At 44.9% G+C, this 16,957-nt stretch overlaps 1 protein-coding gene across 1 annotated transcript; it reads left to right on the top strand.

The window, feature by feature from the left end:
- Positions 1–701: 701 nt before the first annotated feature.
- On the top strand, positions 702–16,786 carry mms22l (MMS22-like, DNA repair protein). Its single transcript, XM_084556269.1, has 25 exons — positions 702–987; positions 1,277–1,402; positions 1,609–1,661; positions 2,501–2,588; positions 2,684–2,861; positions 3,068–3,161; positions 3,287–3,417; positions 3,658–3,771; positions 3,853–4,029; positions 5,360–5,422; positions 5,527–5,646; positions 5,913–6,148; positions 8,166–8,382; positions 8,509–8,798; positions 11,724–11,905; positions 12,139–12,289; positions 13,065–13,204; positions 13,387–13,532; positions 13,794–13,950; positions 14,044–14,189; positions 14,364–14,575; positions 14,755–14,921; positions 15,723–15,819; positions 15,992–16,159; positions 16,326–16,786. Exons 1-25 carry the CDS (start codon positions 815–817, stop codon positions 16,399–16,401), a joined length of 3,702 nt encoding a protein of 1,233 aa, XP_084412395.1. The 5' UTR covers positions 702–814; the 3' UTR covers positions 16,402–16,786.
- Positions 16,787–16,957: the final 171 nt, after the last annotated feature.

Here is a 16,957-nt window from a genome sequence, read left to right on the forward strand (position 1 = left end):
ACACCTCTTGCTGCGCATGGTGCTCATGGGACTAGGCCACTCCCACTACGAAACTTCCGACCAATCAACGGGCGCGGGACAAGTGCGCGCATGCGTGGTGTAACCGCGCGGGAGAGCCTGAAAACCAAAACCTAAACACTGGAGTTATTATGATTGCTGCCGCTGCTGTGCAGTCTTCACGCTATACTGTATTAAATATACAACATATTACACTGCACACGGAGCCGAAATACAAGGTTAGTCAACGCTTCAGTAATATGTGTGATTCTGGTGGCGATGCCGTGTCTCGTTTTCCTGTTTGAAGTCCTACTATTTGACATTAGAAATGCTAACTGTGCGTTCAACGTAGCGTTGCTGCTGGGAAGTTAGCTTATTTAAGGCTAACATAATCATGAAACTCTCATATTCTACTGGAAGACACATTCGCAGAGATATTGTAGAGAAGCAATATCACCTTTTATAGCTGCTGCTTATTATTTAACACAAAAACGTCTAGTGAGCTACATTGTCAAGGGCTTGCTAGTTAGCTAGCTATGTTATTTATGTGGCTGTCACAGTGTGTTTGTTTTAAGTAATATTTAAGGTTACACAGTGATATATATATGTATAAGGCTATTTTCCCTTTTATTTCATTGTAATACATTGCTTTAAATATGCCTTATACTCACATTTAGTCCGGCTTTTAATAATCCTCATTCATTATGTGAATGACAACACATTTTGCAAATTTCATCAAAAAACAGCAATCCTGCAATGTCTGCAGTGATTTTGTTTTTTGTTTTTTTTAAGGTGGTATTGACTCCTCACTGAGAGCATGGCAGATGACTTCAGTCAGTCCCTCACCCCGCCAGTTTCCCCCTTCGCAGAAGACAGCCTGTGTGAACTAGCTCCAGCCCAACCGCCGTGTTTCTGCTGCTCTGAAGTAAAAGATGACCCCACTGGAGCGCTATCCACAGAGGGATACGCAGCGAGAGGCTCCCTGAAACGGTACAATCAATGCCTGTCACTTCACCGCAATCATACAAATGCATATTTCCCCCACTCGGAGGTCATCATTTTTCACTCTGTCTATTGTGTGCCTGAGAAATTGCCCCGATTGAAAACTGATGACAGCAGCATCTGTGGATTATCTTGAAAAAAAAACTAGAGCTTTGAGTTCTACAAATTAGATTCTAGTCACTTCTATTCTAAATACGTGGCAACAAATGTCCCTCTTCCAGAGGAACCTTAGGAAATAAACTGCTCTATTATTATTGTCACTACATCCACCATGCAGGCTGCTGTTGCGTCTTGACCCAGCCCCTGCAGAGTATGAGACAGACACAGTGGACCTCTTTGGCTTCTCCTGGGTAACAGAGACAGCACTGGTGGAATCTACAAAGTTACTCTTCGGTCTCTTCAGGTAAGCCGAGATTTAAAACAGATCTCAGTTAAGTTTATATCGATTGTGGCAAGCTGATATGGCAACAGAACCTTTAGTACTGGTATTTTTCTTTGAGAGATACTTCATGTAGTACAATATGCCTAAGGTGTGTGTGGGGGGAAAAAATGTACACCACAAGTCATGCACATACCTGTCTCTGGGCTTGTTTGTTCTTTATGCTTCAGACAAAAGATTTACAAGTTGGAGGATTTGGTGCAGTCCAGCTCACATGACTTTGGTAAGCTTGTATGTATTTTACAATACGACTATCAGGATTTTTGTTTTCATTCCTTAATTTTTTTTTCCACACAGTAAGCTTTTGTTTTCTTACAAAAGCAAATCCTGTGTGTTAGCCCTGTACAGACAGTTGCAAAATATGCATTTTACTTTATTTGCATCTTGAAAGGAGATTTAAAAATAAATAAATAAATAAAATAGACAGAGCAAAATTTAAATATGTTACATTCGCTAGATATAGATTAAGATAATTTAATCATGTTGGTTGGAATAAATTGAACCAAAGACCTTTAAAATGAGTTGCAGTATGTTGCACACAACACTAGTCATATTTTTTTTGCATATAATTTTTTTTAGTATTGCAAGCTGAAAAAGTAGAAGCATGATATGTTTGTATTTGTTATGCCATTGACTAAACTGTGGTTGCAAAGTTGGGATAAAGAAATCGTGAAAATCAGTTTTTGTCAGACAGTGAAATCAGAAGAAAACAAATAAAATAACAGATAAATTATAAGTACTGACAGAAGTTTAAGTCAGCTAGAAGTAAACACCTTTCTGGTGTGTTAAAATGTGTTTGAGAATTATGTGTTTAGCTTAAATAACTACTATTTCACACATTTAATTCCATATTAAAAAAGGATTAAACCTTTAGAAACCATGATATTAGGAAATGTTGAAATCATCTGAAAATGTTTAATGTTTGTGTATGTGTTTTTTATAACATTGTGCATCTCTGAAATGAGCACAATCACTATTGTGCTCAACTGTTTTAACAAATGAGTTTACTGTGAGCTCAATTCTGGTGTCGGAACAATAAAAAATAGTTGTTTTGCGTTTTAGGTCAAGCTGGTAACCTCCACTATGAAGCAGAAGACCTTCGACAGCAGTGTGTTTCGTTTCTTCAGTATGTCAAGGTGTTCTTGCACAGGTAATTCTACATATTTATCTTTTTTTTATTGTTATTGTCATCGTTCACCAGCCTTAAGTGCATTGATTTTATTATTTTAATTTTATTTTCGTTAGATATCTCGAGCCTTCCAGGTCCCTGGATGGAACTCACTCACATCCTTATGAAGAGCTGGAGTCTCAGCTCCCCTCAGCTCTTTTGGAGGAATTATTTGGCATCACTCTCCTCATAGGTCGGCTCAAAGACCTGTCTGCCAATGTTCAAAGTGCCTTCACTATGCAGAACCCAGGAAAGGTACAACTGAATGCTGGTTAATGTGTCAAGTTAAAAAGTCCTGACTTTGTAACAGGTGCAGCATAACTGTAATAAGTTTTACAGAGCAAAGGAAATAATATAAACTGAGGAATGACTTACAGTATATGCCTGCGCTTGTTTTCATAACTTCAGCACCCAGGTGATTTTTCTTCCACTGATATTGGTATTCTGCCATCCTCCCACAGATTTTTCCTCCCTCATGGCATTTGTTACACCTTCATCTTGACATCCACTGGTCAGTCTTGGAGATCCTTCACCTTCTTGGTAACAAGATGCAAGGTATGTGTCTTCACTGGAGTATTCACATAATGTTAACTAATAACACTGAAATGCGAGATGTGTCCAATGGTGAGTCATTATTGTGGAAGCAAGCTTTTCGGAATTTTACTTTTTCTTTTCTTCAGGCCAGGTGGTGTACGCCCACCAGTTTGTGAACCTGACGGGAGAGAACCTGACTGATACCAGTCTGTTTGACGAACATCTGTGCAGTCTGCTGTGTGACCTTACTGGTCTGGCCATGGGCAAATACAGCAAGGTGGGTGGCTCATCTCACCAGATGTACCACTGCTATTTCTGCGTTATTTCTTTAGCTGAAAATGTAACGGTGATTCTCATGATTGCCACATTTAGTACCAGGTTAGCAAAAACTAGATCGAAGCTGCAGAGAGCAAATGCTATGTAACAGTGTTTACTATCTGCTACCTGTAACATATCGGTGTATAACTGAACCACAGTTGGCAGCTCATTGTGTTAAATGGAACCCTTTGATTTCTAGGTGAGGCCCACAGAGGCAGTGAGCAGCCATCATTACCTTTGCACTTGCATCAAAGAACTGTGGGTCCTGCTCATGCATCTTCTGGAATGTAGGAAGAAAGTGCTGCATACTCAGGTAATGGACACACACACATGTTCACAGTCACAATAAAGTATGATGCTCCATATTCAATTAACCAATGTCTGTTTTCTCTAGTCTTTCTGGAGCTACATGAACTCGTTGCTGAAGGCCCTGGTTTTAGGGAAGCCTGCAGCAGAGCAGTTCGGTGATCTGCCCACACACTGTAAAGACCCTCTGGGATTCACATGGTGGCTGGTCACTCATATAGCAATGTTAGGTCGGTACAGTCGGAACGGCACGGTCCAGAATGAGGTAAGAGACAAAGAGTCGCGATATTGATACCTTGGATGTTAGAGCACCATATACACCAATCAGGCATAACATTATGACCACCTTCCTAATATTATGTAGGTCTCCTTTGTGCCTCCATAACAGTTCCGACTCATCAGAGAATGGACATGAGCCTTCTGAGGGTGTCCTGTGGTGTCTGGCAACAGACAGTTAGTGGGGGGGCCTTGGGTTCTATGGGTTGAGGGGAGGGGCCTCTGTGGATCATCCCACAGATACTTGATCAGTTTGGGATCTAGTGAACTTGGAGGCCAGGTCAACACCTTGTAGTGGTGGTGATGGTCGATGTTATTTACTCATCCTGTCAGTGGTTTTAATGTTGTGGCTGATCGGTGTATATTCTGCATAAATGTAAGATTTTTTCACAGAGCCAGCTCATTTCCAAAGTTGTCTGTCACTGTGGCACTGTGAAAATACACTGCCTGGCCAAAAAAAGGGTCAAATCATTAGCATACATCAAGCAGAAAAAAAAACATATAAAGAGATTGCAGAAACTACTAAAATTGGGTTAAGAACTGTCCAACGCATTATTAAAAACTGGAAGGATAGTGGGGAACCAGCGCATTGGGGTAAGAAGAGAGGCCGATGAAGTGATGCACCCATCATGCCTAGTGTCTACTGTACAAGCCTGTGGGAGCAGTACTATGATCTGGGGTTGCTGCAGTTGCTCAGGTCTAGGTTCAGCAACATTATGTGCCCAAAGAATGAGGTCAGCTGACTACCTGAATATACTGAGTGACCAGGTTTTCTTCCGTGATGGCACAGGCATATTCCAAGATGACAATGCCAGGATTCATCGGGCTCAAATTGTGAAAGAGTGGTTCAAGGAGCATGAGACATCATTTTCACTCATAGATTGGCCACCACAGAGTCCAAACCTTAACCCCATTGAGAATCTTTGGGATGTGCTGGAGAACATCTTGGTGAAAAATTAATGCAACACTGGATGGAAATAAATCTTGAGGCACTGTCCAAAAAATGCCACAGCGAATGCATGCTGTAATCAAAGCTACAGGCGGTCCAACGAAATATTAGAGTGTGTGATCTTTTTTTTGGTGGCGACTTTTTTTTTGGGCCAGGCCGTGTTTCTGAAAAATATAATGAGACTAAATTTAGCCACATGACCTTTTCAGTTCTGAAACAAAGTAATTTTGTCCGAGGCTACATTTAAAAGCAGATAGAAGGTGCTCTGCTAAATAGCTGAGATGATCATCTTTAGCCTTAATTATACAGGTGACAACGTTGTCTTTTCAAGTATTTTAACCCTGTTCCTTGTGTAATATGTGTTGTGCAGAAACACCTGGGAGATAACTGGAGTTTTGTGGAAGAGCTGCTCAAGATAACCTGTAACCCCAAGGTTAGCACTGCTTCCTGTTATACATTCATTTTTAAACTTAAACATTTACTTATTTTTTTGAAGCTGTGCATCTACAGTATGTCTGCGTGTGTGTTTGATAACAGAGAGGTCTAACAGAGGAACAGGTCAGGATGCATGTCCACTGCTGTCTCAGTCTGTGTCTGCTGTGGGAACCCAGCACCAGTGCTGTCTCCATCCTCTGGGACTATTACAGCAAGAATCTGGTGAGGACAAACCCCAGGATTAATCAAAAAATATAATTCTCCTGGCCCTATTATTGTGTCTCAAAATTGCTGCTCAGATGTGATATGCTGCCACATTTTAAGAAGAGCAAAATCACACCACCTACAGTTTACTTTAACCTTTTTTTTTAATTTACAAAATACTTCTAAATCTCTGTAATTTGAATGTCATGCAGTACAGTTTGGTGCATGCCTGTAAAACTCGGCACTCACAGCCATGTTATGTCCTTTCTGTCACTCCTCTCCAGAATGCATCATTCACTGTGCCCTGGCTGGGGATGTCTGGCCTAGGGACTTTGTGCAAGACACCTCTAGCTTTGTTGGAGCAGGCCCGCAATTGCTGCTCCCCTCCTCCTCTCCACACTACAGGACACACCCAACTGTATCGCTCTGCCAACTCCTTTCACATCTTCCTTCGAGTGCTGGCCCAGTGCCTTGCCCAGGACAGGGCTGGTGGATCCGCACAAAGACAGATCAAAGGAAGGTAAGGATTGTGTTTGCTTCCACCTTAAAAAGTCGGCCTTACACCCAGAAAGCCATTTCAAAGCTATATAGTGGATTACAGACTTAGAAGAAATAATTACAAATCAAAGCCAGGCTTTATAGGATTATATTTTCCCCTTCATCTTAGAATGTGTGATGTCTTAAAAGAAGTGTTTGGATTTGTTTGTGTGTGCACGTGTGTAGGTGCGTACACAACATGTATGTTTGCAAACTATGCATTTGAGTCTCGTTTGTGTACATGCCAGGTGCTCCACAGTCTCCCAGTGCGTCTTTGATATTTACTCAGGCCCACCAGTAGAGCAGGTGTCTCAGGAGTCAACCACCTGCTCTTCAGAACAGGCCAGACACAAGGAACCTCCGACTGATGCACACGAACACACACACGCTGTGCACCTGCTCCCTGGAGCAGTGACATGGTTTTTGGAGTGCAAGACTACTGAACGCACGGAGAATCTTTTTAAAATTAAGAAAGGATTTGAATAGAAGATGAAACCGTTGATGTGCACATTAGAACCAAGCGCTCAACCATCCTATATCCCAGGCCGGCTGGTTGCCAGAGAAAGGCGGCCGTAGATAAATCCGCCTAATGACTTCCCTCTGTCTGGAATGGGCTCAGTAGCACTGCAGACATGGGGGCTAATTAGCTAACGAGCGTGGCGGTTAATTCTCCTTAACGAAGCTGTGTTGGTTTCCAACACGGATAGAGAGGGGAGCTTGGGTGGTGGAGAGCGGGGGAATGTGGGTGGGTGGCAGTCTGGCAACAGCCAGGCTGAGCTGGGACGGGTCCAGGCCCCCTTCCCCTCCACCTCCTTCCACCAAAACTACCACCGCTACCTCCTCCCCTCGAGAAGGCGTGAGGCGTGCCGACTGTATCGCTACAACGTTTCGGCAACGTTCCCACTCCTGGCTGGGCTCTGCAGGACACCCGCGACGACCACATTAATGGGATCGACTGCAAGCATGTTGATCTCCAATACCGGGAGTTAGGAGCATCTGCTCGCCTCCGGGAAAAAAAGCTGTCCGGAATAAACAAACAGACAGACAGGTTGGGAGAACACAGAAAATCCCCACTGCTGCCTCCCAGTGCGCTTATATCCCTGTTACATATTACCCATTCATCTATTTAAATCTCCCTCCCTTCGCTCTCTGACTGCATGCTTGGCCACCTTCTCCCTTTATAGTCCTCTGTGGGCGTAACTAAGCTGGTTTTGATGTTAACCTGGTCTTTCCCAGTTCCCATTCCGTTTTTCTCCACTCCTTTTGGATCAGTCATACTTCTTACACCGAGTTTGTCTTGGGATGCTCGCTGTTTGTGTTTTGACCCAAACAGCAGCTCGACTCACCTGTGTGGGCTGCATCTGTGTTTGGGAGGTGGGGTTGGAAGGAGCGCTCAAGCCTTCTGTGTTTTCCTGCCAGGCGAGCAAACAGCGAGCTGGATGTGTGGCAAAGCCTGCGTGTGTGTGTGTGGTTTTTATTGATCTCTCTCTGGTGTTGCGGTAAATTGGTTTGGCTGTAGAGAGAGGGACCAAGCGCCTACTGCTGTGTGTCTGAGTGTCTCTGACATTTAACATGATCTTTAAAGGCATTTCTCCACAGTGCCCGCAGGATCTAACAGCGTGCTTGGTGGTTCTCTATTCTTACTCACTCTTTTGCTTTTTCTTTCTCTCTCACCCACATACACACACACACACACACATCGGCCGGGCAGCACAGCCTCTCCCCTGGAGCTTAGAGGGTGATTGAGGCAGGTGGTGGGGTGCACAGTGGGGGTGGAAAGTTCAGTTAGTCATCATTTAAAGTCAAGGCTTTCTGAAGAACAAACCACATGTGAGAAGTTGGTCAGTGGAAGTAAAGCGAAGTTGAAGTGGGACATTTACGTGATATTACGATGTGCTGCTGCCAGTGTAATCTGTCACTGACCATTTTCCTTTAGCTGTCCATTACTCTATTACTTCACAGTTAAAACCTTTCTCTTTCTTGTATTCCCCCTTTTCCAGGATTTACTCTAAGTTCTCCTCAAAGAAGATGCAGGAGCTCTCAGAGGCGGGCCTCATGAACTTCCTGCTTCTGTTTCTGGTAATGGCCAGACAGGCAGAGCTGGAGGACGTGGCCAGCAGAGCCTGTGAGCTGCTTGGTTTTCTGCCCTCCAACTGCTCCCTTACTCTCCGCACCCTGGCCTGGAGAGGGCAGCTATCACTGCTACTGCTTTTCCAGGTGTGTTTGCTTATCGTCATTGGGACTCACTCACTTTAATCATGAAATGTATTGTTGCAAACAAGGCTTTATATACATGCAAATTCCATCAGAATTTTCTTACAGATTGTCTTATGTTTGCTTCAGGAGAGGGGTCTGGATGTTGGCGCCCAGGCTAGCTGCCTGGCTTCCTCCTTTAATGAGACAGCCAAGGAGTTCCTCAATAAAAACACCGAGGTCTCTCGCAGACTTGCCCTCTGGGGGCCCCTTGGCTCCTACCTGGAGGGTGTGGCCGAGGTGTTTGAGACCAGCACCGGTCTCAGCCTATCGGAAGAAAAGCTGCTCAATGAAGGGTTTGAATGGTTGCTGCCTGCTTGCCGTTCGTCTGAGCTGAATTCTGCCCTGGGTTTCCTGCAAATTGTCCTTGCACAGCTCAGGTAAGAGATCATCTCCCAGATATCTCTTACTTTTCCCCACTCTCTCTCATTCTTATATCATTCACCGATGGCTGTTTTCTAACAAATAGTAGACACATACAGTCGGATGTTTCCCTGCAGTGGCCAAAATAAGCTTTTGTTAAAATCTGATAAGTTGCCACAGCAGAGAAGAGTGATCTTTTCTGCTCTTTCAGAACCCGCCCAGACTCCACTCACTTCTCATACTGACAATAGGAGGATTGTGCTGTCAGCAGGACAGAGTGTCTGTAAAGAACCTGTGTTGCATTGAGGCCCCTGTAAGTCTCAGGAGGTTTAGTGGCCCCCAGGTCACCCTCACCAGGTGCTGCTGGAGCCCTGATTAGAGTTACGGGCCCACGGGACCCTCCATGGACCCTCCTGTCGTTATAAGGATGGCAAAGTGCTATGGATGTGTTGAGAGACGATGGTCAGTAGGGCATCAGAATGGGTTCAGCTGCGGGACACGGGTGTTCGTTACATGAACAACCCCTGCTGAAGGTCAGAGAGCCACGGCTCAAAGAGTGTCTGTTTATGTGGGAAGTTGGAGGTGGGAACAGAGGCAGAGTAGACCGAAATCGGTGAGGAATGATGTGTATCTTTCACTGTAGCTTATCAGTTGTGAAGCAGTTTGCCAGGTATTAGGTATAGAATAATCCTGAACCATAAATATAGTACTTCATACTTAATATTCTTAAAATTATGTCAAGTCAGAACAAAAAGTTTTAGATCCACAATTACACTAGTAAAACAAGAAGAGGCGTCTGTAACTTAGTTTTAGAAATTAAACCATATTAAAAACTTGGGGGGGAGTGTAACAGATCTTTAAACACATTTTTATTGCTACCTCTAGTAACTAACACCAGTTGCCTATTTGAAGTCACGTGTCTGTACTGTGTGCACCATCTAGTTGGTAACGTTGTCTGTCTGTCTGTCGATTTGTATTGGGCAGGTGGTATCAGAGTGAGAAGAGTAAAACCATAATACTGTTCTAGTTCTACCCTCTCCACCCCTGCACACACACTAACCTACACAAATGTCCACACACACCATACGTGAAACCCTAACCCAGGTGTACTCCTTTCTTATTTCAATGCCAGGCTCCCATAACACGGTTTCTCGTTAGATTTGCTAATTCCCAAAGATCTCGGGGTTGGAGGGCACACATTTGCACATTAATGGCCAAGGAGAGAGGGAAGAAGAGAACTCCCATAGGCCCTCCGTGTTATGGTCTGGGCCACTCTGACCCATTTAACCAAAAAAAGAAAAAAAAAAATACCATCCTCTCTCTTTCCGATCCATCCTGCCAAATTAAACATAATTTTTCAGCCTGGCAATTCTCCGTATCTCTTTGTGATTAATGCCTTTTTCTGTGACACAATTAATGGGTAATTATGTAGCTTGGCAAATTTAGCCTGCGCATCATTATGTCTATTAAGAGCCATGTGGAATCTGCACACATTAAGAGAATTATTCTGCCAATGGCTGAGCTCGCGGAGGGTCCGAACGTTCACTCTTGATAGCCATCGTCATGGTGCCGAGGCAAGGAGCCAGACACGGGGATAATTCCTCAGTTTGATTTCTTCCCATGTCCCTCTGCGATGGGAGTGTTGCTGGTTGATGAGGTGAGCTGGCGTTGGCACACCCTGTTGGATGTGTTTTCAGCACAAACAATTAATCCCCATCTCCTTGCCTTGATAATATACTAGGCTCCCTGTGAAGTGTGGCCCTTTGTGAGCATTGAGACGTTTTAACGAGTATTAGGCTCGTCTCTTCACAGTCAAGGAAACTATTAGCTGTCTTATGGGAAAATGCAGAAACACTGGTAGATAAGTTAAAAGTGCAGGGACAAAACACAGAGGAAGAGCATATGGAGTAAATTCAACTTATGCTCTTGTGTGTGTTTGCTATGTTTTTGTTTTATGCATCTTTACAGTTGATGCACGTGGGAAAAGGGTTAATCTTGGCCCCTAATGGCATCTTGCTGTCAATTTTTGTGTGTGTGTGTGTACATGTAGGAAGCCACAGTGAGGAGGATTAAGTGGGGTCTCTGACGATGTCTTGTACAATGAGGGTTGATGGGTGTGAAAGGCCCATTCCGCAGTAGTAACGAGGCTAATGAATTCAGACTCTAATCGATTGTCTCAGCTCTCTCTGGATTAGATGCAACCTTGCTAGAAGGGAAGGCACCAGTGAGGTGTGTGTGTGTGTGTGTGTGTGTGTGTGTGTGTGTGTGTGTGTGTGTGTGTGTGTGTGTGCGTGTGTGCGTGTGTGTGTGTGTGTGTGTGTGTGTGTGTGTGTGTGTGTGTGTGTACTATAGCAGCAGACTGAAGTGCATGGTAGAGGATGGGTTAGGAGTGAGAGGGGGGGCTGCCAGTTCCTCTATCATTTCCTTCTTCCCCAGCACACCTTAACCCCTCGCTTCCCTGCACCCCCGTTCGGGTGAATGAGGGGGACAGAAGGATCATCTCCCGTCTAAATGAGATTACAGCTCCTTCAGCTGCTTATCTGGGCTAATGCCAGTCACTGTGGGGCTGCTGTAGCAGCTGGGGCCAGGGCCAAGGATGAGCCAGAAGAGCCAAAGTATAGTCTGTGTACAGGGGATCAGCATTAGGCTCTACTCCGTGCCTATAATATCCTCCTCTCCTTCCCCTCATCCACCTCCATCCCGCTCTGCTCCACACTGCAGCGCACCGCCGCACCCTGTAATCCCCCAGGAGAAAAGAGAGGGAAAACACATGAAGGAGGAGTGAAAGACAGAAACAGGGGAGCGAAAGGATTTGAGAAAGTAGAGGGTGGAGTTGAGGGGGGGTGTCGTACACAAGAGGGAGCGCTGTGTTTGAGTTTTGTATTGGATAGATTTGTTTATCTGTTCACGCTTTTGTGTATATGTGATCTGGGTTCTTTCAGGCGGGTCCATCAGCGCAGTGTCCAGTCGGCGGCCACCGTGGCCTGGGCTCCTGCCGCTACCAGTGTAGTGAAAGAGCGCCACCTAGCGGTAGCAGCAGCTCTCTGGGCACACTTCTTCCCCTTCCTGCACAACCTTCGCCTCTCGCAGACCCCTCCAGCACAGCTGGCAGATGCTGCTGCAGGTCAGTAATACCCACTGGGAAGAAAATTAGACAATAAGCGATGGGAAGAAAAGGACAGAACAGAGGACTGACAATAACGTAGCTATTGTAGTTGAAGGGAATGATTTGAGAGGGGTTTAAAGGCTCAGGTTGAAATTTTAGTCTACTAGCAAAAGATAGGAGACTGAAATAATTAGTATGCAAAGATTAAAATAAAAAATTAGACAACACTGACCTAATTTCCTTTTCCTCAGGTTTCACCTTGCTAGCCTTTGACCTACCCAGTTCCGCTCCCCAAGACTTCCAGCCCAACCCAGTCCATGCCATCATGCAACGCTTTGGCTGGGATGACATGGTTCAGCCGCTGCTGGTGACCCGCTATCTTCCCCATTTGCTCCAGAACAGGTAGATTTAAACCTTTCGGTCCTGCACGTGATGCCTCCACCTCAGTCACAAAGCATTTTCATCTTATCACTGCTGACGTGTAAACATCCAGTCTGTCCTGTAGATATACTACGCTGTCTCTAAATTATTAAATTAAGCCAGGGAGTGTCCTTGGTATTGTGAAAATGGGCATTAATGAAGAATTTGTTTTCATAGCGCTAAACAGACAACACGATGTAGCGCCGTATTCAAAATTATATTGAAGAATACAAAACAGTGTGATTATTTCAGCCTCAAAAGTCCTCTTCACACAGCACCAAGTGAATATATATTGGCAGAACACCAGTCAGCCACAACATTAAAACCACTGACAGGAGAAGTAAACAACATTGGCCATCTTGTGACAATACAATGTTCTGCTGGAAAAATCTTTTGGACCTGGCATTCGTGTGGATGTTACTTAGACCACCTACCATCCACCTGGACCAGACCTGGCACCCCCACCTCATTGAGAGGCCCCTCCCCTCAAAGGCCCCCACTAACAACATTCTGTTGCCAGACGCCACAGGACACCCTCAGAAGGCCCATGTCCATTCTCTGATGAGTCACAACTGTTTTGGAGTTGGATTTTTAGTAGTGTGAGCTTTGTATGTGTTTGTCTTTATCAGGACCTTGCCACTCACATTGAATCCTTGATCATTCCCATCATTTCATTAACAGCAGAGCAGACCAGTAAGCCCACTTAGATGTTACGTTCATGTGCAGTGATTGCCTTTGGCTTTGTGTCCTCCTCCAGTGAGCTGGTGGCGTCACTGAGCGGTGATCCTAGTGTTGCTTCTTTGGGTTCGGCACAAAGCCTGACGGTGAGGGCCTGGCTCAGGTGTGTCCTGCAGCAACATCTTCACAAGAACGCAGATGGAACTGACAGCAGAACAGGTGACACTGATAATTAGAAATTTAACAACCTGCAAAATCAATTTACCAAATGATAGTTTGATGACATTACTCTTTCAGTTGCATTTATACAATGTATTCATGATAAATTATCAAGTGGACAGATGAGTAAAATACATTTCCACTTGAACAGCCAGTGTGTGTGTGTGTCTGCATTATTCCAGGTCGGGCTGTGGAGGAACAGTTGTGTGAACTGACCCGGCTTGTTCTGAGGCTTCCTGAGGTGGACGGTCTTCTTCAAAAAGCCTGCCTCAACCCCACAACCACCACCAGAGTAGAGCCCGCTGTAGCCGTGGAAATGTTTGTCAAGGTAACACATGCTCACGGTCGACACTGGGGTATATGGATGTATCTTTATGTGTCTCTGGGATGGTCCTTGTTTGTGGAGGACAGACATATGGTACTCATCACATTAAAAGAAAATCATCCTGAAACCTTTACATAAGCCCATTCTATATGTGATGTATTCTGACTATATAACAGTCATATCTCGCCTCCACTACAGAAGCCCACATTTACATGCAAATGTTTCCATAAATGTGTGTCCTTATCTGCTCTCGCACGGTTTCAGGCTGTAGGCAGTGTGTACAGTGGACTGCAACTCCTGTCTGAGCGTTCAGCCATGGTGACCAGAGCCCTGGACTACATTGGTGACATCCTGAAATACATTAAACCGTCTCTGGTTAGCAAGAACCAAGAGGGAGTGCAGTTGGGTTACTGGGTTATTGGTTAGTACAGTCTATATATGTCATATACAGCATGCAGTACACAGGAGGAATAACTACAGGTGTGCATCTGACTTTGTATTGTGTGTGATCCAGGCTGCATAGTGAAGCACTGGAGCCCCCTGCTGGCCACTTCTAAAGCCCAGCAGCTGTTGTTCCGCATCGTGGACGGGTTGCTGCTTCCCCACAACCTCATGCAGCAGGACAGAGCTCTCAGAGACAGCCTGCCTCTATACCTACAGGTTAGGACGAACACATACTGTATACATCTTTAGACGGACAACGCACAGCCATTGTGTTGCAAAAGGTGTTTGGTGTTGTGAAAGAAATCTGATTAAAATCCTTTCATCGCCCCATCTGTCAGCTATCTGTTCATTATTCCTCCACTCTGGCGGTCTTAATTTATTCTCTTTCAGGGTCTGTCAGTGGCGTCCAGCGTGTCTCAGTCCCAGGGTGCTCACCTCAAGAAGCAGCTTCGCAGTGTTACCCACAGATATCTGGAACACTTTCTTCCCGCGTCACCTTCCGTTGGCGCCATTGCCAACCACCCGGTGCTTCTGGGCGCCTGTGAGGCCAGCCCGACCATGCGGGGTGCTGCTCTGAGAAGGACCATCCTCGAGGTCCTTTGGTAGGTCTCTAAAATATTTTGTTTCCCCACCAGCCACCTGGCTTTGACATGAATTTCATAACCCGATTCCACTTGATTGTGACTCACTGCGTTTTATTCACCCTTCTCCACCTAAAACCATGATGAAATTCTTCTGCAGAGCTTAGACTAAAAGAGACTATCTCTATCTGATCTTACAGCGAGTCCTTCCTGCGCTTCAAGGGTCACGCCCCTCCTCCTCGCCTAGCATCGGTCCTGATGTTCCTGTTGGAGCTTCTGAGACGAAACAGTGACTCAGACCCCAGCCTCCTCACCGTGCCCCTCCCCTCACTGCTGCGCTGTGTGATGCTGGTCAATGAGCCACAGGGTAAGATGAACAACTAATAGGGTGTGGTTTGTCTACAGCGTTGCCTAATTCTGAATTGTAAATCAGGTCTCACTGTATGCCCGTTCAAATTGTTTTCTCAATGTGGCGCACGGTCTACCTTTGTCGGTTGTGGTACGGTACAATAAGACCAGAATAAGATCTTCAGACTGTGGTCTCTAGGATGCATGGCATTCATGTTGATGTTACTTAGACATGTAGCACCCACTTAGACCAGACCAGGCACTCCCACCCCATAGCAATGACACTCCTTGATGGCAGCAGCCATCCCTAAGCAGGATGCAGCCTGACACAGGCACACACAAAAAAATGCTTTAGGAACAACTGAAAAAAACATGAAAAACAGCAGAAGGTGTTGACCTGACCTCCAAATTCACTAGATCCCAAACTAACTAATTATCTGTGGGATGATCCTCTAACAACATTCTGTTGCCAGACACCACAGGACACCCTCAGAACGCCCATGTCTATTCTCTGATGAATCACAACTGTTTTGGAAGCACAGACAAGGGAGATCTACACAATATTAGGAAGTTGGTCATAATGTTATGTCTGATTAGTGTATATAACTGTGTGTGTTACTACTGTTTTGATCAGTCACTGCAAAAAGTCTTCATATAATAATGGACCAGGACGGTAATTTGTGTGGCTTAGCTTCAACTTAATGCATATTATAATCATAGTACTTGACATCTACCTAGTTGCAAACATACCCTTTTCACGCTTCATCAGCCCTCAGGTGTCTAATGAGGTCAGTAATATCTGAGTTATTTGTATGTGCAGTGAGGAAGACGAGCACAGATGCCTTGCAGCTTGTGGTGGAGCGATGTGCCGCTGCATCTTCAGAGGGACCATGTGAACAGATGATCACAGTCTTACGGTAATAGCAGCAAATATATGAATCTGTGTTGCACACGTGCAGTGTCGTTGCATTTTGTTGCTCTAAACAGTCTCGGGTCTGCATTTTGGGCAATTTGAGTGCCCGCGCTATCGTTTGTGAGACAAATGTGACGCAGCCATTATTTTACGTCATCGTTTATCTCAACCCAAAGGTCGTTTGTGGAGGAGAATGAGGGAGTCTACGACAGGCAGCTGTACGGCGTCCTGGAGACGGTGGCTGTGTTAGATCCCACCACGGTTCAAGCTCTCATTCCCAACCTGTCTCTCAGCCTGAGGAACACCGAACACAAAAGAGGACAGGGCAAGAACATCGCCTTGAGGTGAGCGAGCACATGAATCACATCCCGGAAGCCACGTAGACAGCATTCATCGCCGCAAACTATTTTTAAAGTTGTCTAGACTCTAAGCAGATGCTACATGCAGACCTAGAAATATTCTGTATGCTGTATGCCTGCACTGCATGTGACGCATATCTCTGTGTAACAGGAGTGCATACACGAAGTTGCTGTGTCTACTTGGGGAGAGTGGGCAGGCTGAAATAACCAGTCTGGAAAGCGACTGAAACTTAAAAAAAAGGACCAGCTCCAGGACCTGGCTCAACCTCCAAGAATCCTTATTAGTCACACCAACCTGTTTCTTTTGCCAATTTTTTTAAGCGGTCATCGAAAAATAAATGTGTTGCAGTGCAGACTTGGAAGATGTGAGCGTTTAATGCACTAAACATTTGGTGTGCTAAAACCGAAGTTATAATGAAATATGTTTGAAAACTACAACTGTGATACATGTACAGGTGTTACCAGGTGTAATACTCTTAATGCACAAGTGTAATATGTCCAAACCATGGATATTATTATATTATCAACAGGTTGTATATAATGTACATATTGTAAAGAAGGTGCAGCTTTCCATTTCAGCACATGCATTATTAAAATAAAATGTGATAATAAATATGCATATGCCCGTACTTTGGTCTCGCCACCTTTTCATTTCTACAGTGAGGAATGTGAGCATTGAAGTGAGCCCAGACTATTTGTGCTCATACCATGAGGTGCTGGATCTGTCTCTGCTCAGTTGGCACTCTGAATTACAGATTTGATGACAGTCGTGGGCGAGCCCAA

This window comes from Chelon labrosus (genome assembly GCF_963514085.1).
Source record: "Chelon labrosus genome assembly, chromosome: 12".
Lineage (NCBI taxonomy): Eukaryota > Metazoa > Chordata > Actinopteri > Mugiliformes > Mugilidae > Chelon > Chelon labrosus.

Bases quoted from the DNA above. Each gene is read 5' to 3' on its own strand.
- mms22l (XM_084556269.1), top strand. From the start codon at position 815: ATGGCAGATGACTTCAGTCAGTCCCTCACCCCGCCAGTTTCCCCCTTC. The intron at 13,951-14,043 runs GTTAGTACAGTC...TGTGTGATCCAG, and splicing joins GTTGGGTTACTGGGTTATTG to GCTGCATAGTGAAGCACTGG. The intron at 14,922-15,722 runs GTAAGATGAACA...TTGTATGTGCAG, and splicing joins GCTGGTCAATGAGCCACAGG to TGAGGAAGACGAGCACAGAT.